Below are 19,647 nucleotides of genomic sequence, written 5' to 3'. Positions count from 1 at the left end.
GGTTGGTAACACCATACCAGCCATGCAGCCATAAATTGAGCCGCATTTGATAGCCAGCTTAGAAGAAAGGAACCGCAATGATAATGCTCAGGGCTTAATTTCTCAATTAATATTTTCCAAGTCTCCGGTATACCGGGGGGATGTGGCACGCGCATGACTAGTCGCCACAGCCATTGCGAGGAGTACATTAGATGTGCCACGTGCGGAAATATATTCCGACTCGCCGATCTAGAGAGACCTGGATATAATTAAGCCCTGATCACACTTTATATATCCTTCATTGAGAACAACTAATGTTTGCAACGAAGAATGGCATTGTGAATTGTGCACCTCAGACCTTATTGAAATTTCACAACGCTGCTTCCGTTTGTGAAGAGCTGATTTGGTTTACTAAAAATATGAGCAAAAAGTAAGGTTAAAATACGTTTCCAGATGTGTTTTCAGGTTGCACCACGTGTTTCCGTCTGACATGATGTCCAACGTTTCGCTCAACATGCCAATTAAGCTTCCTACTGAAGCTGCAGAAACATTTACGTCTGATGGATGTAATTACCAGCGAAACGTCGTACTACTCAAATTGTAAACGTTGTGGATTTACTCTCCAACACACCGGTGTGCTGAAGTAGTAACTATTTGGCGCGTTTTGTTTACGTGACAAATCCCTTACTTATTGGCTGTGTCGGGTGGTGGAGGATTACGACACATTTATACTTACGCGATCTAACCCCAAAAAAATACTTTATTACGCATTCTATGTTCGACTTCACCAACGTGTTCTGACTTGCGTGGTGAAGTATGGTCAAATCAACCCCCGGAACACATGGTGTGTGCAAGACCTCGTCTGACAACGGGTTAACAAAGGGGCTGTGTGTGGACATATACATTAATTAAAATGTATTTTTTACGCAAAGAAATATTTTAAAATCGCAAATAAAGTTTTGTGAAGGATGTAATTTCTCCTTCCTCCAATAGTGTTTCACTGGAATGTCATGGGCTGTTATGTGTGTTTTTTTTGGGGTCTCAACCAAATAGCTCACATTTCAAACGTTATCTAATTTAACTCATAGCCACTAGACATTGTTATTGTTGGGTTTTGCGCGTGCGTGCATGCGTGCGTCTAGTACATTTCTACATTAACCAAACATTTGAAAGCAGGAACATCCTTCAAAACAAAGATGCATAACGACGTTATTTGGCTCAGAGTCATGGTGATGACATTGTTCATTTATGCATTAATCTCCCCCCCCACCCTCCTCAGAGAAGAACGAAGCTGAGGAGCGAGACGAGGAGAAGAAAGAAATCAAGCGCAGGCTCTCGAGGAAAGTAAGAGAGCGCTGCCCGTCGTTCCACCTGCCTGCCTCCCTCCACGTGTTCCGGTGCTCGCCACGCCGGAAAACCTTTGCATCTCACGTAGCCTCATGCTCCAATGCCCTCTGCATGGCACACCCACTGGGCGGGCAGGCGGGCGGGCAGGCCACACAGCCCTGGAGCACCAACGGGGGGGCAGGGAGCCTGAGCTTCCTCTGTTGAAGGGTCAGCCCCCCGCCTCTTTAATATTTTTATAGGCACGTCCAAACAAGTCGCCACAGTGTTTAACACCTGTGTCGATTGTGCGATGAGCTTCGCAGCATTTTCTCACGCACGCAGGGGGTGAGAGCCAGGGCAGACTGCACCGTAGACAAAAGCAGGTCACATCGTTACTCATTCTCATGAGCCTTTCACGTTTGTTTAAAGATCTTTTGACATTGGCTGTGTGGTGCTCACCTGAGATTTCTGTATGCACCCCCCCCCCCCCTTCACGCAATGTCTCGCAACAGGGCTGAGGCCACAATGATCTCCAGGCGACACCACCGTATCAGCCCCAGACCTGGAAATCTCCAGGATATGAGATTGTTGGTTTTGTTGTGACTTTTTGGACCTATAAAAGTAGAAAATATTAACAGATTAATGTTAATCCAGGTGCGATCTTCCAGATTAGGTGACACGGCCTCTCTCGGATTACCACACTTGGATTAAGACTGGTTGTGATGTGCTACATTTGTGTGATTGGGGGAATTTAATGCATTGGTTAGTGACTTGGATCTTAATAATCATCAGCCTAGGCACATGCGTTTCGAATTGCGGTTAAGGAAATCAGTCGAAAAACTTGGCAGTGTGTGATATTATTTACGAATATTATCTCACCGTTGCATTAAATGCAATTGTGGCCCAAACATTTATTGCATTACAATTTGTATTGTGCAATCATTGGTGATGTGGACAGAGACCATCAACTTTACTACACTTGAGAACGCAGTTTAATCACAGGCAATCCCCCAGGGCCTCCGACCTCTGAGCCACCAGGCTACGTTTGACTGAAAATGATTTAGTTTTATGCAGAGATGCACAATTATATATAGGTAAGATGTTGGACTTCTTTCGCACCGTACGTAGCCAACCGTGCTAACCACAGGTGTGAAATTGAGATTGCGTTGTACATGTTATTTATTAATGTTCCAGAATGCTTCGCTCCAGCGTCATAATGAGTCTTCATGCACACATGTTTTAGTTTGTACAGACAGGGCCCAGTTATTTCAGAAGAGGTGTTCTCATGAATGCCATCTAATAATCCAGAAGTCAACTATTGAACAAGCCTGATTCTAGGGTTGAGACCCCGTAGGTATGTACCTGTAAGCAAATGCTGTTGTATTAGATGAGTCTCGAAGGCCCAACGGCCAATAGACAAGACATAGAATATGCTTGCGTGTAGCTACAGAAGGGATGTTGATGTATTTGTTTACGTCCTTTATAGATTGTCCCCGTTTACATTTTAGTTTATGTGCAGCAGCAGCAGGTACGTATGTACGTTGAACTTCTTTTGCACCGTACGTAGCCAACCGTGCTAATCGGAGGTGCGGGGGGGGCGACAAACACTAAACGCAAAAAGCAGTTCTAAGGAAATGAGTTTTCAATCTGGATGATGTCAAAGGTGATGCTCCAATCTCCCCCCTGCAGCTCAGCGAGAGACCCACGGTGGAGGAGCTGCGCGAGAAGAGGATCCTCATTCGATTCAACGACTACGTGGAGGTGGCCGCAGCTCAGGACTACGACCGGAGGGCGGACAAGCCGTGGACTCGACTCTCTTCGGCTGACAAGGCAAGCACCCGCCCACCCACGCACACCGCCCACCCATCCACTCACACCCCCACCCACCCACTCACACCCCCCCCCACCCACGCACACCCCCCCACCCACGCACACCCCCCACCCACCCACGCGCACACCCCCCCCACCCACGCACACCCCACCCCACTCACACCCCCCCACGCATGCACACCCCCATCCACTCACACCCCCCCACCCACGCACACCCCCCCACCCATGCACACCCCCATCCACTGACACCCCCCCACCCACGCACACCCCCCCCCAACCACGCACACCCCCCCCAACCCACACACACCCCCACCCACGCACACCCCCACCTACGCACACCCCCACCCACGCACACCCCCACCTACGCACACCCCCACCCACGCACACCCCCCCCACCCACGCACACCCCCACCCACGCACACCCCCACCCACGCACACCCCCCCCCCCCACCCACGCACAACCCCACCCACGCACACCCCCTAGACATCTGCAACGAGGTGAAGAGCTGTCGAGATGTGAACTACCTCGCCTGGTATGCAGGAGGTCGTGGGTTCGATCCCAACCCTGACGCCTCCTGTATATTTGGGGTTTGCAGTGAATAGCAGCCAAAGGGTGGCACGCACTCGACAGGGCCATGAGATCGGCCCATAGCCAGGAGACAAACGGATTGTAGCTATTGCAGAATTGTAAGGGCCGGGGATGAAAATATCTTCATCAAGCAGCGGATAAACCTTGGCTAACGGTGACGACTCGTGAGAGATGTGGCATCTTGCCGCAGGGGCTGCGGTCGTTGCCACTACACGCCTTTACACGTTTTACATTCCAGCGGCCGTGTAATTGACAACCTCCATGGCCACATTTGAACGACGCACACGAGTCCTTGCAGTGTGTACGTGCGTACGTTGAACTTCTTTCACGCCGTACGTAGTCAACCGTTGCTAATCGGTGGTGCTATTTCACCATAATCTGGGATTATCCACGCAGTGCAATGCATGAGGCTGCCACAAATATTGGGTGAACCTGAATAAAACCCCGGGTCGGGATGGTGACGAGCGATCGAGTTGTGTGGTGCGATGCGAAGGAGTTAAAGAGGACGCATCCTCCTCGTACCCCGGTGCCTGGGCCTCTCTGACCCACGCGCCTCGGTGCAATCGCACTGCCTGTGCACTCGATAGCTGCACCCGGAGGTGGTGGTGCTGCTGCTGCTACTGCTAGACATAAGCAAACGATTAGAGCCCTAAGCAGCTCATTGTAATAGAGGGGTGAACCAAATATCAGCTTCAATCCATATCCGTATACAGTAAATGTAACGGAAAGATGTACATAAAACACCAATTTATCTCTCACCCCAATCTTTTCTGCATCTACCTGCCTCCCATCTCACCACATCTCTATCACGTGTCTATATCTCTTGTTGTCGCATTTACTGTGATTTCATGAATTGAAAGTGGGGGACGCCAAAATTTATTTCCGTTTAGGGCCCCCCAAAATTGTGGCCAGCACTACCACCACCATCACGGCACAGACGAACTAACGCGTACGTGTTTCTCTGCACTTGTGACTTCAATGGGATATCCCTGCTTAATAATGTATGCATGCATGCACGCATAAATCCGCAACTCAATCTCCATAGTGCATCGTATCACTCATATATATAAAAAACACATTGCTATATACTCATGCCCTTATTTAGTTGCATTTATACAAAAATTGGGCGAGGGGGGGTGATGGGGGGAAATGAGCAAGCAGACAGATGGAAGGAAAGAGTGTCATTCCGGCAATTCCTTTAAGCACAGGAAATCCTTTTGTAATGCAATCATATGGCAACAGAGGAATTGTGTTACAAAAGGCAGCTGTAACACGTCTGCTCGTTGAAGCTCGCACCGGGCGCCGTACACGCGTGTCCAGGAACATCTGCGCGGGAGTCTTCCTCCCTAGGCGTTGTCAGTGGTGCAGACAGGTCACGGACAGGTACAGGTGCAGCCCTGCAATTGCTTTGCTCACGCCACTGTTGGCAGAGAAAGGCCTCCACAAGATAGAGCTCCTGTAAAAGAGAGAGAGAGATCATTTTTTGTCTACTCTTCCACGCTGGCCAGATGCCTTGGAAGAATTGGGAAAACCCACAATTGACCCCACCACAGGCAACCTGCCCGTCGAACAAGCGGTGCACACGTTTCTACTGCTGGGTGGTCAGAGTCGGTGGTGGCGGTGCGGGGGGGGGGGTAAGAGGTTTGCACCATTTCTTCAACTCCCGTTCTGGGAGATTAAACCGGTAACCTCATGAGGTGTTCTCATGAATGCCATCTAGTAATCCAGAAGTCATCTATTTAACAAGCCTGACTCAACCGATGAGACCCCGTTGGTATGCACCTGTAAGCAAATGTTGTTGTATTAGATGAGTCTCAAAGGCCCAACGGCCAATAGACAAGACATAGAATATGCTTGCGTGTAGATACAGAAGGGAGGTTGATGTATTTGTTTCACATCCGTTATAGATTGTCCCCGTTTACATTTTAGTTTATGTGCAGCAGCAGCAAGTACGTATGTACGTTGAACTTCTTTTGCACCGTACATAGCCAACCGTGCTAACCGGAGGTGCGAATCGTCACACCACGGTCTAACCCTGCAAGGGTGGCGTGAGGAATTTTTTTTCCGGCCGCAAGTTTGGGAAAGCGCGTCGGAGGAAACCCCAGCGCAGAACCACCCGCACTGACACCCCCGCGGTGCCCATCCATATCCCTGCCGCCTCTCAAAACCCACTTTGATGTGCCGCGCGGACCTCCCAGAAACTTTCCCAAACGAGCAGCCAAATTTGAGGGATTAGCCAGAGTTTCTGCGTGAGCATAAAACACAACTTCTTGGTTCTTTCGGTAAAGTCACGTAGAAGGGAAATAATAAAATAATAAAAATAAAACATAATACAATAATTCTCACGACGTTTCGGCCACAACGCAAGCAGCCATCGTCAGCTGTGGCCGTAACGTCGTGAGAATTTTATTTAATTATGTTTTATTTTTATTATTTTATTATTTCCCTTCTACGTGACTTTACCGAAAGAACCAAGAAGATGAATCCCTGCAGTCACGAAAGCTTTAAATCGAAACATAAAACACAATTTTACATACCTTGGGCACAAACGAGTGAATTACAGTGAGAATAATGCGCTAAGTGCCCTCGACAACAAGAACAACAACAGCAGATGAAACAACGAGAGTCAAGTGGAACTGGCAAGCACAGCGAGCCCGGCTTCATGTGTGGGCCTCTGTACTTGAACCGCCGTGTCACAAAGTAGACGGAGTGCCGCGAAATGATTTGTGACCACAGTGTCCGTCCATTGCAAGTGCTTGTCCGTCCGTCGGCGAGCTCGAATGCTCGTGCCGTGACCAGCGCTCGATTAACGCGGGGGGCGCTTTCGTGCCTGCAGCCCCGGTGGTGCCTTGGATTTTGGCGAAGCCCAGAAGGAAAGTAATCTGGACGAACTGCTTCATAACCCTTGAAACCCAATAGAGTAGGCACTATCATTTAGTCGTTGATGCCAAAGCATATGCGTACTTCCGACCGGTTGTGTTCCAAAATTCAAGGTTTTGTCCGTTTTAACTGTGACCTTGGCTTTGAACGTTTCGTATATCTCATTTATAAACTCGAACTGAAGTAACCATGGTGAAAAATAACAATGGAGTGTTTGGTGTTTAGTGTGGGTAGAGGGGGGGGTTAAGACAGTCAAGGGGAAGGAATTTAACAAAGAGCCCCCCCACAAAAAATAAAATATCTCAGCCCCAAGCCCCCCCCCACCCCCACCATGAACCTAATTTGTCTCTGCTGACTGAACGGCTGCGCGTGCCGCGTGTCCAGGCTGCCATCCGGCGAGAACTCAATGAGTTCAAGAGCTCGGAGATGGAGGTGCATGAGTCAAGCAAGCAGTTTACAAGGTAATACCACCCTGCATCTCTTCCTTTGGTCACTGTCGTCTGCCATGGATGATTACTGCCATCAGAAATGCATTACGTGACACACATGCAGGTGTACATTGACATATATATACAAGAGAGAGACGCGCGCAGCCACGTGGCAGCCTGGACCCCCGCTCTCGCGTGGCCTCTCCACTTCGTTCGTTCCAGTTCTGACCACGTGTTGTTCGTCTCCACCCCTATTTAATACCTGGGTCACGTGGCACGTTTCCACCAATCCTGGTTAGCCTCTATGGAATCTTCCAGACTCCACCGTAAGGACCACGTCCCTGACTCGTCTCCCCATTGGCTGTGGCTAAAGCCAGCAGAACCAATCCTCTACCTACAGCTGTCACCTTTCCATTACGTCAGGGCTACGCCCCTAGGCTTCCCCCCATTGGCTGCGGACCAGGACCGGCAGAGCCAATCATCGTGACGAGTTGTAATCCGTCAACGACCCAGATATATCCTCACATTACACATGTGTTGTGTGGTGAAGAACGACGCGAAGGCAAGTTGTATAGGGGCTAACGCCAAACTGTTTATTTCGGGCTTACGCCTAACTTGGGGGGAAGGGTTAACACAACTATGGGCTAAGCTATACTCCCCAGGGGAAGGGTACTGGGAATTCCCTACGCCCTACCAGGCTATCGGGCTCTTCCCTCAGCACTGGTCGAGGGCTCAGCCAACTCGGCCAGCCGGGTAAAGTAGGCCTCTAGCCTGGCGCTAATTCCCCTTTTACCCGGGGTCCCTACTCCCCTACCGCTCCGGTTCCTGGCTCCCGGCGAAGAGCCCCTCTACGTCACCGGTCCCCCCTCATATACCCCGAGGGGACATGACGTCACTCCTCCCGAGGCGAGTGTGACATCCCGTCATCACTCTACTCCTCAACACATGCATACATAAATACAGACAAACATACACAAGTGTTTCGATTTAAAGCTTTCGTGACTGCAGGGATTCATCTTCTTGGTTCTTTCGGTAAAGTCACATAGAAGGTAAGTAATAAAATAATAAAAATAAAATATAATAAAATAATATAAAAAAAACGATATAAATAAAAATAGAACGTAATAAAATAATATATAACAAAATATATATATTTTTTATGTTTTATTTTTATTATTTTATTACTTACCTTCGACGTGACTTTACCGAAAGAACCAAGAAGTTCTGTTTTATGCTCACGCAAATATCAACGAAAGTTGATATTTCAGTGGATAACTAGGATGCAACAAAAACAACTAAGCCGCAGTAAAATACATAGTTCCGTGCAGGAAACAATTACAAATGTAAACAAGAGAATAAATTCATCCAAATTCATACATGTAGATATAATACAAGACATTAATAGTAAACACAACATTACTTCAAAAAAATGTTGTGTGTGTGGGGTGCGGTGTATAGCGGTACGAACCCGGCGACCCGCTCACGACTAACACCGGTGACGATTATATGAACCGGTCCTGGGCCTCCCCTAGGTTGACTCGGCTTCAAATGAGTACCTGGTGCGGTGTGTAGTAAGCATCGCCACTGGGGAGACAAAGGCGGTCGGGCGTAGTGCTGGCCACCCACCCCATCGTGTGCCGTGCCAGCCTTCATAGGTGCTGCTCGCTAACAGCACTTGCCCAAAATTATGTTAAGGCTATACGGGGGATCTTTGTCTTTGTGTATATTTTTCAATATTTTCTGGCAATTTTACTTAGAATGTATCATTGCAGAAGACACGTTACATTCCTTTGCCAATCTACTGCTGGATGAAGGCCTCCCCACAGAAGGTGTACAACGGGATGGTGTAAATTGTTAAACAAGCAGGCTGCCAGGGAAGGGGGGAAGTTGGGGGGGGGGGGGGCACTCGACCAACGAGGCCAAAAGCTGTCCCATGTGCCAGGGTGGAGCCAAAGCAAAGTAGAAGAGCACAACTTTTTGAAAGGTTGCTTTTTCTAAATTACATTTCACAGCAGCTCTTTTTTTTATGTTAAACTCAATTGTAACCAAATCGCCCAGCCTGGAAAGCCTGCGAACAATAGATTCAAATAGCATATGTCATTACCACGTGGCTCACGACACAATTGTACGGAAAGAAATAGCGAGGAGTGCCAAAACGCATCATCAACGCGCACGTGGAAGTTTGTCGGACTAACGTGCATTAGAATCAGGTCAAATGGCGAAAACCCAGAACGCAGGATATCTTGTTAACTTCAGCAGGATAGGATGGCGAAACGTCGCAACAAGTCACGCGGTGACTGAGGAGCATGTCAAGTGACTGAGGAGAGTGTAAATGTGTGGCTTTCAGCAGGGGAGGCTCACTCGGCAGCCCCATTCCCCGACCCCATCGCTCCGTCGCTCTGCCTTCAGCCAACGTTTGTTTCGCTGCAGCCATCTCGTCCCCGTTTTTAATCGGCGAAAGGCCCCCCAGATGAGAGCGTGTGGCAGATAGTGCTCTCGGAAAGACCGCCGATCTGCACGCGAGAGGATGTTATTATAAAGAGTTCCGGCCCGCACTTCCCCCGCTGTTGGCAGGGCCCTAGACAAGGTGGGTGTCTTGGTGGGTGTCTTCCCGCCCCGACATGCAACCCTGGCAGATGCATCGGCCAAAATAAAATTCTGCTTACGAAAGAAAACAAGTTGTGAATTCAAAGATGGACAAGCTTAGTCTTGGAGGGGGGGAGGGGGGGTTGAAAAGGGCACTTGGGAAGGGGTTCAATGAAAAGTGAGAGCGTGAGGTCTACGGATGATTTATAGACATCGACAAAAAGCCCTGGAGGTGAGGAAGCTTGCAGAGACGCGACGTCGTTGAGCCTTGAACCGTACCCTCGCTCTTCTTGGTTATTTCGGTAAAGTCACGTAGAATGGAAATAATAAAATAATAAAAATAAAACATAATAAAATAATTCTCACGACGTTTCGGCCACAACGCAAGCAGCCGTCCTCAGGTGAAGAACAGGTCTGTCGATAAGACAGAGTCTGAATGACACGTCCTGGGCTTGGAGCGTCTATTTAAGCTGGGAGGGAGGAGGATGAGCGCCTTGACAAAATAATTTGCATATCAATATGAATTTTAGCATATTTATGTAATATTACACTATGTATTATTCTACCCACCCTACTGCACACCACACTGCTGCATATTCACCATACAACTACGAATTATTTTATTATGTTTTATTTTTATTATTTTATTATTTCCATTCTACGTGACTTTACCGAAAGAACCAAGAAGATGGATCCCTGCAGTCACGAAAGCTTTAAATCGAAACGTACCCTCGCTGTTTCTGTGCTGCACGGTACAGAAAGAGCGACACAGCTTGGCCACGACGTGCAGTCTTCAGCCAGATTAGCTGTATTGTCCCAGCTAATTGCAATGATCTTTAAATTATTGTTGCTATTGTCTCTCCAACAGAACCTATGGAAGTAATGACAAAATCACTATCGATTTCATTTTTTCAATTGTACGGTAATATATTTCACGCCAATAAATTCCAGTTACTTTTTACAATTTCAATGCGTCAGCCATGAAGGCCTCCCTGAGCTGCGCCATCTCTGACTCTTCTGCATTGGAACAATCCATCGAGCGGCTGCACACGAGCCGGTTTAATCGTTCCATCTTCAAGGAAGAATGTCCTTGTGGGTGCATTTCCCTCCTGTTTGGTTGGTCGTGATGTAAGAGTTTCGATTTTTGCAAAGTTGGAGTGGCACGTGATACAAAATTGGAGTGGCACGTGATACAAAGTTGGAGTGGCACGTGATACAAAGTTGGTCCTGGGTCTCTCTGACCCCACGGTTCCGTTTCCCCGCATTGGGTGAACTCAGATCCAGGTTGAACTCGGAATGTCAAGTTTATTTCACCAGGTGATAACTCCAGAAACCAGGATAGGAGTCTCATTTATAAGAGTGACCCGGGTCACTAAAATGGCAAAAGAAAAACCAAGTACAGAAATGCAGCAAATATAGATCAGAGCAAAAAAAACGTACTTTATTACATGATAACTTTTAAATATAGTATAATTGTGGACTATTATCCTATCATCTCATAGAGTCCCTGGCACATAATAATATGCTACACAGTGGCAGTGGAGGTCGCAAAATGCCGATTTATCACAAATAAACCCCAATGATCCGATCGAAATTAGGGATTTCTATCAGATCATTGGGGGGGCACGTGCCACCCCCCCCCCCCCCCCCCCCACTGGCTCCGCCAGTGAGTACATTCTGTTACTCAACTGACATACGCTGGGACTTAGAATATCCTGGAAGACTTACATATTCCCCAAGATGGTAAATATCCTGAGAAAACCAGGGCAGGTGGAAACCCAACTTCCCACCAAATGTTACACTGTGCATGTCTTGAAGCTAGAGGCACTGTGGAGGCTATGGGACCAAGGCCTTATCTCGAACTTGTGCACCGATGTACACACGTCGTTCAGTCATTTAGCAACATCGTCATTGTTATTGAATCCAGGTGAGCTAAAACTGACTAACAGAGCATTAAGGTGCACGTGTAATCTAAAGTAAGAGGCAACACACCGGCGAAATTTAATGACGAAATGAAACATCCAACAGTGAATGACAAAAGTGTGCACAATGAAAACATACAGGGTGCTTAAAAAAATATTAAAACTTATACGGGACTATCGTTTTTAATGGAAAAAGAACGGATAATAGACTGTAACATGTTAACACATGTATGTTAATAGCTTCAAAAAGTCATAGAGTCTCCACTTGTTCGCCATCATTGTCAACACATTGCCTGGAATCTTCTCCAGGTGGTCTCCAAAGCCCGGAGGCACATTTCTTGTGGTATTGTTAATAATTTTTTGAAGCACTTTGTATGATACAAATTCCAATATGTATTATATGCGGTGTGTTACGGTGCGGTGGCGCAGTGATTAGTGCATTACGCTAGAAACCCATTTGACCTGAGGTTAATTCCTGACGAGTGATAACTGAACCAGCCTGGGCTCCCATCTTCACCAGCCCGCACTGACCAGCATGGAGAAGTATGGTCAAACAACCCCCACAACCAACACGGTGGGGGCAGGACTTCACCAACCAGTGGATTGATAAAGGCCTCCAATTTGCTATTGCAATGTTTCTATTTTTATGTTATTAATGCAGTTGTAGAAATTATTTGGCAACAAAAAAAGGTTGCGGGATGGAGAAAGGCCAGTTTTTGCGGGAGAGGCATTGGAGTGGTCTCCACGAGTCCAGCGACCGGGGGCCGAGGCCCTAAGACCTGATGGTGAGAGACCGTCAAGCCAGATCTTGGAGGCCACCGCGTGTCTCTACTGTGCAGCAGCTGCGGGACCCACCAAAGAGCAGAAAGCATTCGCGAAAGTGTGATGGCATCGACGGCTTTGGCCACGACGACACGCCCGACCTCTTGATCTTGACGCAATGCCGAGTGCGGATTACGTCGCTTTACTTTGCCTCTTTGCAGATTTCACAAGCATTGAGTTTCGCTCCGGCGGCCAAGTGCTTCATCACGCGTCCTTTGGTGAAGCGCACGGCTCGTTCTGCAGTGCAGAAGAGCTGAGGGACAAAAGTGCCGGCGTGATCCCTACCACTGCAGGGACACGGCAAAGCACAACTCCCCTTGTCGCCATCATTCAGGGATCATGCCTGCCCTGCGCAGCTACCACTGTGAGCGTGGCAAACGGGTCATTGGTTTACTACTACTACTACTACGTAGGTTTTTCGCGGTTGTGCAAGTGTTGCCTTCCGAAGTGCTTTCGGGTTGTACCACGTGTTTTGTTCGGCACGTTGTTCTCCGTTTCGCTCCGCGTGCTCCTGCAGAAGCTTCCAGCACACGGAGAGAAACGTCGAACATTAGGCTGAACAACACGCGGCAAAATGCATAAACACATGGGAGAGGTGATTGGTTTGACGCTACTTAAATGTGAATTCGGTACAGTAGGGTACTTTGAACGTTGGTATATTTTATATGCAGCTTTCTGTGTACGATGTGTATATTGATTAATGTATACAGTACATAAGTTATTAATTCCTGTAATTAAATAAGTGACTGCGCTAAATATTACAAAAAAAATGCGATTAAACGGCTCGCCCAATGATAAGTGTAAAATAATGTATGAAAAATAAATGTTAATCAGCTTGTGTTGCTGCTTCAGCAGATACAGGTCATGAAGTATAATCCACAAGTGCAAATGTATCTCAAGATAGCATTGTGATTGGACCTATTGCTGCCTGTCCGGTAATTAATCACAGGGCTGAATCAAAGCCTCATAAGGAAGCAAGTGTCATTGAACGCAGACTACAAAGTGCTCGGCCAGCGTATAGCAACAGATGTTCAACTGAAATTGGGATAAAAAATAATAATTCCATTAAATTAATCCACTCTCTGCTATTATTTTATGTATATAGATCGGCATGCACCTCTTTTGGAGGATGTTGCCTCAAGAGGAAGTCTTTTTGCTCCGAGCCAGCTGCTAATGGTGGTGGGGATGCATGGCAGCCTCTGCTGGATTCAGCACATTTCGAATGGGTCCTCCAGGTCTGAATGCAGATGGAAAACGGCAATACGAGGAGACACGTGCAGTAAGCACTGGGAAACAATGATATATCACAAGTGACATTTTTGTGGATATTGGCTCCGCCAAAAAAACTTTTCAAAAATGAGCCCGCTCCAATTTTGTTCAAGTGTTCATGCCGTTCTGTTCCTCTATGCAAAACGAAATTTCAAATGAACGTAACCTCGTGCAATTTTTGTATTAATTTCGGGAAAAAGCCGTTTCTGTTGTACGCACCATAATGCTGTCCCAAAGAGATTACGATCATTAAGGCAACATTGTATTGTACAGGATGATACAAATTATATGAATTCTAACTTATAGCATTGGGTTATCGGCAGTTGAAGAAGGGACTGATTATTTTTGTTATTAAAGTTACGTTACCATGGTTATAAAAAAAAACTTCTGTAGTTATTTGTTACGCTTCCAGTAAGCACGGTTGGCAACGTACGGTGTGTAAGAAGTTCAACATAAATACATTACAATAACATCTGGTGTATGCATCTTGTGTGTGCTTGCATATATAGGAGCAGCCTGCAGTGCCATATTCTTTACATTCTTTACAACAAAATCCGCATTGCTCTTGCAAAGGAGATCCAGACTTCCTATTCTAACCTATAACCATTAAAATTATTTATTATGTAATGTGTATATGCACATATCTGACTCGTTACATTTATTTACCATCGATTCTTGAACGAATTCCAACATATAAGGGGTGCAATAATCATGTATCGCTTTCTTCATTCTGATGGCTTACTAAAAACGTATTTGGTATTTGTTTCGTTAATTTATCTTTTTTTAATGAAAAGTACCAATGCCTAGGTTGTCGTGGCTGTGTTGTGTCGCTTGACCGATGCTTTTCCGAGTCGAACCGCGTGTTGTTCCGTGCATTGTCCGACGTTTCGCTCCACGTGCTGAGAACTGAATAAACTCAGTTCCTCACGCTGAAGAAGCACCCAGCGCATGGAGTGAAACGTCGGACGTCATGACGAACAATACTGAACGTGGCACAACCTGAAAACTCATCGGAGGGGGGCAATCAATGCTGAAGTAACTTGCAACTTACTTCAAAGTCATGGGAAATGCGAAAAAGTATAAATGCTATCGTCTAAATAGTTCCTCAAAAGTTGTCAATTGAGGCACTCTAAGTTCAACTCACACACCTGGCGTCGCTTCTAATACATTCTCACCCAGGTGTCTTCCTTTGAAGTACCGTTCAGTATACAGCGTGGACTTGATGTACCGGGCAAATGTCGTGGTGGGATTCCCTGCGAAAGGCGTCTTCAAAATCCACACACCGTTATTTCAATGAAGAGCAGATTCAGCCCCTTCACAGCCTTGTAATGCACTGGTTCTAACATTTTAACGTTACTATCCGTCAAATGAGAAACGTAGAAAAAAACTACTGGAACCACGAAAAATTACAAGCCAATGCGGTAACGTACAATTCATCGCTACAGTGGTTGAGTACAATAGAGCTCTAACCTTGGACTATCTGGCGCGTTATGTTCCCGACACAGCTTGGAGATGCAGCTAACGTCAGCTTTGCTTTTTTTGAGCTGATAATTTTTTTTGAGGCACAGTGTGAGGGCCCGTTACATCGCGTTGTGATGCACACACACACACCGTCTACATAAACTAAACCGGTTATGAAAAGCAGGAGATATCAAAGATGGGAGAACAGACTTGCTGTCCCAAACCAGATGAGGTTCTCACCAAAAGGGGAAAGGGTCGTTAATTTTGAGCTGTTTAAAAAAATATATATTCTGGAAGTATATTTGTACATAATAAACGTTTTTGGGTAGTCCCCCCCCCCCCCCCCTTTAAAAAAATTATGAGTTTTCTCCAAAAAGAACAACATTAAATGCGGGACACGATATATCCGCTCCTATTTATTTCGGGGACAAACCCGTGGGGGTTACAGACGCGAATCACTGAAGCCATAATACTGCAGAGACACCCCCAGACTCATCATACACAAGCGGAAACTCAACCTCCGGGGTTCTGGGAGGTGGGTGGCCCTGCTCGTTTGACACCTGGCACGGCCTGCTACACCTCCCACTCAGCTCGTCGCAGAGTGTTGCTTGAAAACGGTCAAAACAAGACAATGAATTTCTTAACTTTCGATTTAGAGCTTTCGTGACTGCAGGGATTCATATTCTTGGTAGTTTCGGTAAAGTCACGTAGAAGGGAAATAATAAAATAAAAACAAAATAAATGTTGGTATTATTTTTTTTTAAATAAAACAACAAAAATTTGTATTACTTTATTATTTCCCTTCTACGTGACTTTACTGAAAGAACCAAGAATATGAATCCCTGCAGTCACGATACCTTTCAATCGAAAGTTAAGAAATCCATTGTAGGATTTCTTAACTGTTCCATTCCAGCATTGTAATTTAAATTGCGTGTATTTTTAAATTCATTTTATTAATGAAGTTTTCGTTGCATGACATGCGGTGTTATGCAATGAACATTTAATTTGTCCCTCTGGAAACTCTTTTTTGCCGTTTCCACTGTGAATTGGATTTTACTTTCTCTTTGGAGTTTTTTTTTACCATGTCCAGTAATGTATTACAATTGTGCCCACGTGTGTGATTTTCACAGCACTTCTGAAAAATCCTTCAAGTGACCTTTTCAACCTTTAAACGACAGGGGGCACATATTCCACACGCTTTGCTGAGATTGTCACGTGAGTGTTAAATTGATTTATTTTAATTCTCAGCGCTAAAATTTTAGCCAAATCAGCTGAAATACCAAAATTTATTGCCGTGGATTTTTTTTGTGTGCAATCATTATTGACCAGGCGGAGAATATCACCTTGCTACACTTGAGAACCGAGTTAAATCGCAGGCAACTACCTAGGATCTCTATTCTGCCAGTTCAGCGTTCTTGCGTCTGTTCTTTTACGATTGCACAATTGGAATTCGTTTTATGGCTCAGTATATATGTATATTGGGCGGAGTAATGGCACAGTGATTATCGCCACAATTTACCACAATGCTCCGAACTATTTGGTGTTTTCTGTGGCCAGGAATCAAAGTCAGTCCACCGGTTGCGTATAGCAAAGTGTGCTGAACACTGTGCCACCACTGCATTCATTTATCATCACGTGACACCCCTATTACATAAATGTGATCATTTAACATTTCCAAAACGTTTGATGCAATGCGGCTCCATCGTGATGGGGTGTTTTTGTTACGAGATCTATAAGCAATATTTTTAATCAATTTGTGCAGTGAGCTTTTCTTCAAATTGTGTGGATCCTGAGCAAAATGCAAGGGGTTTTGCATGTTAGGTAAAGTGAGCCCAGTTATGACAAACTTTGGATGGGAGATATACCATTAAAAGCCAGCGTAAAAGTTAATGGGAAAATCCAATGCTGCAAACTTCAGTCAGGATGAATGGCAGGATGAATGAAAGAGTTGTGATCATACAAATATATGTCAAAGTGTGTCCCGATAATGCGAATAATGGAACATTCAGGGTGTCCGAATTTACAAATATCCATATACAAAATATATTACATAAGGGCACGTTCAAGTGTGATAATGGGGGCTGCATAGCAGTCTTGACTCTTATATGAACAGTGCCTCTCTCACATGATGGGGTGAAATGTCATCTTGGGTGTGTCAACATGCTTTAGTTATGACTATATTTCAATAAATGTGTCCAGTCACGGTGTCTGTACATTTATTGCATGCTGTGCATATAATAACGAAAGTATTTTGAAAAAATTAAAAAAGAAACTACATTGATATACGTGCTTGGTCTAATACAATAAGCAACAGTAATGTACAGTCATTTGTAAATCCACTGCCGGAAGAAGGCATGACGATGCCGTGTGGGTCATATTGGGGTTGCTTGACCATACTACACCATGATAATTGTTTTTTTACCCTTCTATCTGGCAACAAAACTGACACCTTTTTTTACAAGGAGTCATGTTTGCATAGACCACAATACCTGCAGCCATAATGCAAACAAAAAACACAACTCTGATAATATATGCACTGTCCTTGAAGTTGATTGGTCCACACCCGAGACAGCTTTCCTTAGAGCCTAGTCTCACATGAGTTGCACCAGATGACGCCAAAAGGCGCACAAATCAAAGACAATGCACCCTCAGAGTATGAGAGCTCGGTTTGCTGTACCAAGCAAAGTGAAGCCATTTTTTTACATGTATATCATAATGGTTATTATTTGATTTAGATTTAAAGCTTTCGTGACTGCAGGGATTAATATTCTTGGTTCTTTCGGTAAAGTCACGTAGAAGGGAAATAATAAAATAATACAACATAACAGAATAGTTTTCATTCAGACAGCCCTGTTCTTCACCTGAGGACAGCTGCTTGCGTTGTGGCCGAAACGTCGTGAGATGTTTATTATTTTATCATTTCCCTTCCACGTGAATTTACAGAAATAACCAAGAATAGGTTATTATTTGTTTATGAAATGCGTTTGTTTTTACGTGTTTTACTTTGAACTGTAGAGCAAAGTTCTCACACCAAACAGATTCATTGACTTTTTTTGTCAATAGCTTTTAAATATGATTTATTGCAGGTGAATGTTATAATGTGTAAACATAATTGTGACAATTACGTGTTAAACTAATTGTGATAAAATTAATTTAAATTTTGTTCATTACTGTTGATCAAAGATCACTTCGTTGTTTTTCCCTTCAAGCCCTCTACAGATTAACCAACGTATTGGTGGTGATGCTACTGCATTGGCAAAAGTGCATGAGCACAAATAACAAAAAAATATCAACACATTCATCAATAACACAGGCTTTATAAGGGAAAATATATGATAGGCAACGTTTCAGGCAATGGCCATTCTTCATAGCACCGATTTATTATCTTGTTAAGGCAAGAAAAAACTACATGCACATGAACAGCAATGCCCATGAAATGTGTTTTCGATTTTTTAGAAGCAAGCCAATGACAAGAGCTCACCCCGTGTTAAAAAACTAAATACTGACTAACCATAGTTACGCATCGGACATTTGAACACGGGTTGTGTACAGATGAAGGAGTGGCTTAAACAAAGTGTGGCTCTTGTGTTGCAATAGTACAGTCAGCACACAAACAAACCGATGTGTGTGGTCTTCATCGTTTCCATTGAATGGACACCTTGCCGCTGGACGTCCGTTGGAGATAAATTGTTGGTAAATTACTTTCTTACACTAAAACATTTACGCCCCATACCCCCTGTACTGCAATGCACAGTGTTAATGTTCACGTGAGGCAGGCTGTTATATAAATGCGGTCACTCGAGGAAGGAATTACTCTGTGCAAGAACGTGGCAAGATGTCAAACGTTTTGCATGTAGACTGAGCCATTTTGTTGAAGGCAAACTGGTAACGTGGATACTATTCCATAGGTTTGAAGGAATTCACCGTCTCAGAATAACTTTTTTTTCCTTTCGTCAATATTCTAAGGTCAGTGAATTATCAGCGGGTTCCAGATTTAAAGGGTGATAAAGTAACATTGCCTGTCTGCAAGCATTGCAAACGCATTCCCAAAAAATGTAATGCATCTGTTGATATGTTTCGGCTTATAATTGTTGTTTGTACACTTGCACATCTAAGACTCTGGCCATAGTTACCGCACTAATTACTTTTATACGTTCTTGTCAATATAAATTGCACTGTAACAAACCAACTGCAACATATCTTGATATAATAACATAATAAAGGCTGTGCCACTTTCAATTAAAATTTATTATTTTTATCACGGTTGTATAATCTTAGTTCCCAGCTGTCAAAAATGGCTAAAATTACATAATTTTAAACGGTGTTGCAGACGTATCTGTATGCAACTATTGCCATAGAACAAAATAAAGATATTTGGCAAAAAAAACTTCCTGTCCATTGATGTTCGCTCTTCCCATTGTCAGCAAGTTTAAGGCTTCATTAAATTTTGGCTGTAGTGGTTACAGCATAATTAAGCATTTTCATGATATTGAGTCACTGAACCGCACTGGAATTACACCAACCATAACAGCTCTTTTTCATCGCATTGTGCTTG

The 19,647-nt window shown here is 44.9% G+C and overlaps 1 protein-coding gene across 2 annotated transcripts in view; it reads left to right on the top strand.

Annotated features, from left to right (window-relative positions):
* LOC133344163 (phosphatase and actin regulator 1-like) overlaps window positions 1-15,800 on the top strand; it is a 44,654-nt gene extending 28,854 nt beyond the window's left edge. For both annotated transcript variants that reach the window (XM_061554168.1, XM_061554167.1), the window contains 4 exons: window positions 1,259-1,323; window positions 2,995-3,135; window positions 6,989-7,065; window positions 12,524-15,800. In XM_061554168.1, coding sequence (XP_061410152.1) covers window positions 1,259-1,323; window positions 2,995-3,135; window positions 6,989-7,065; window positions 12,524-12,539 — 299 coding nt within the window. In that variant the 3' untranslated portion in view covers window positions 12,540-15,800. The remainder of the gene's footprint in view (window positions 1-1,258; window positions 1,324-2,994; window positions 3,136-6,988; window positions 7,066-12,523) is intronic.
* The last annotated feature ends 3,847 nt before the right edge of the window (window positions 15,801-19,647 follow it).

This window comes from Lethenteron reissneri, chromosome 19 (genome assembly GCF_015708825.2).
Source record: "Lethenteron reissneri isolate LAM-NWPU_2019-01 chromosome 19, ASM1570882v1, whole genome shotgun sequence".
NCBI classification, from domain to species: Eukaryota; Metazoa; Chordata; class Hyperoartia; order Petromyzontiformes; family Petromyzontidae; genus Lethenteron; species Lethenteron reissneri.
This window is presented reverse-complemented; position numbering and strand designations above follow the sequence as displayed.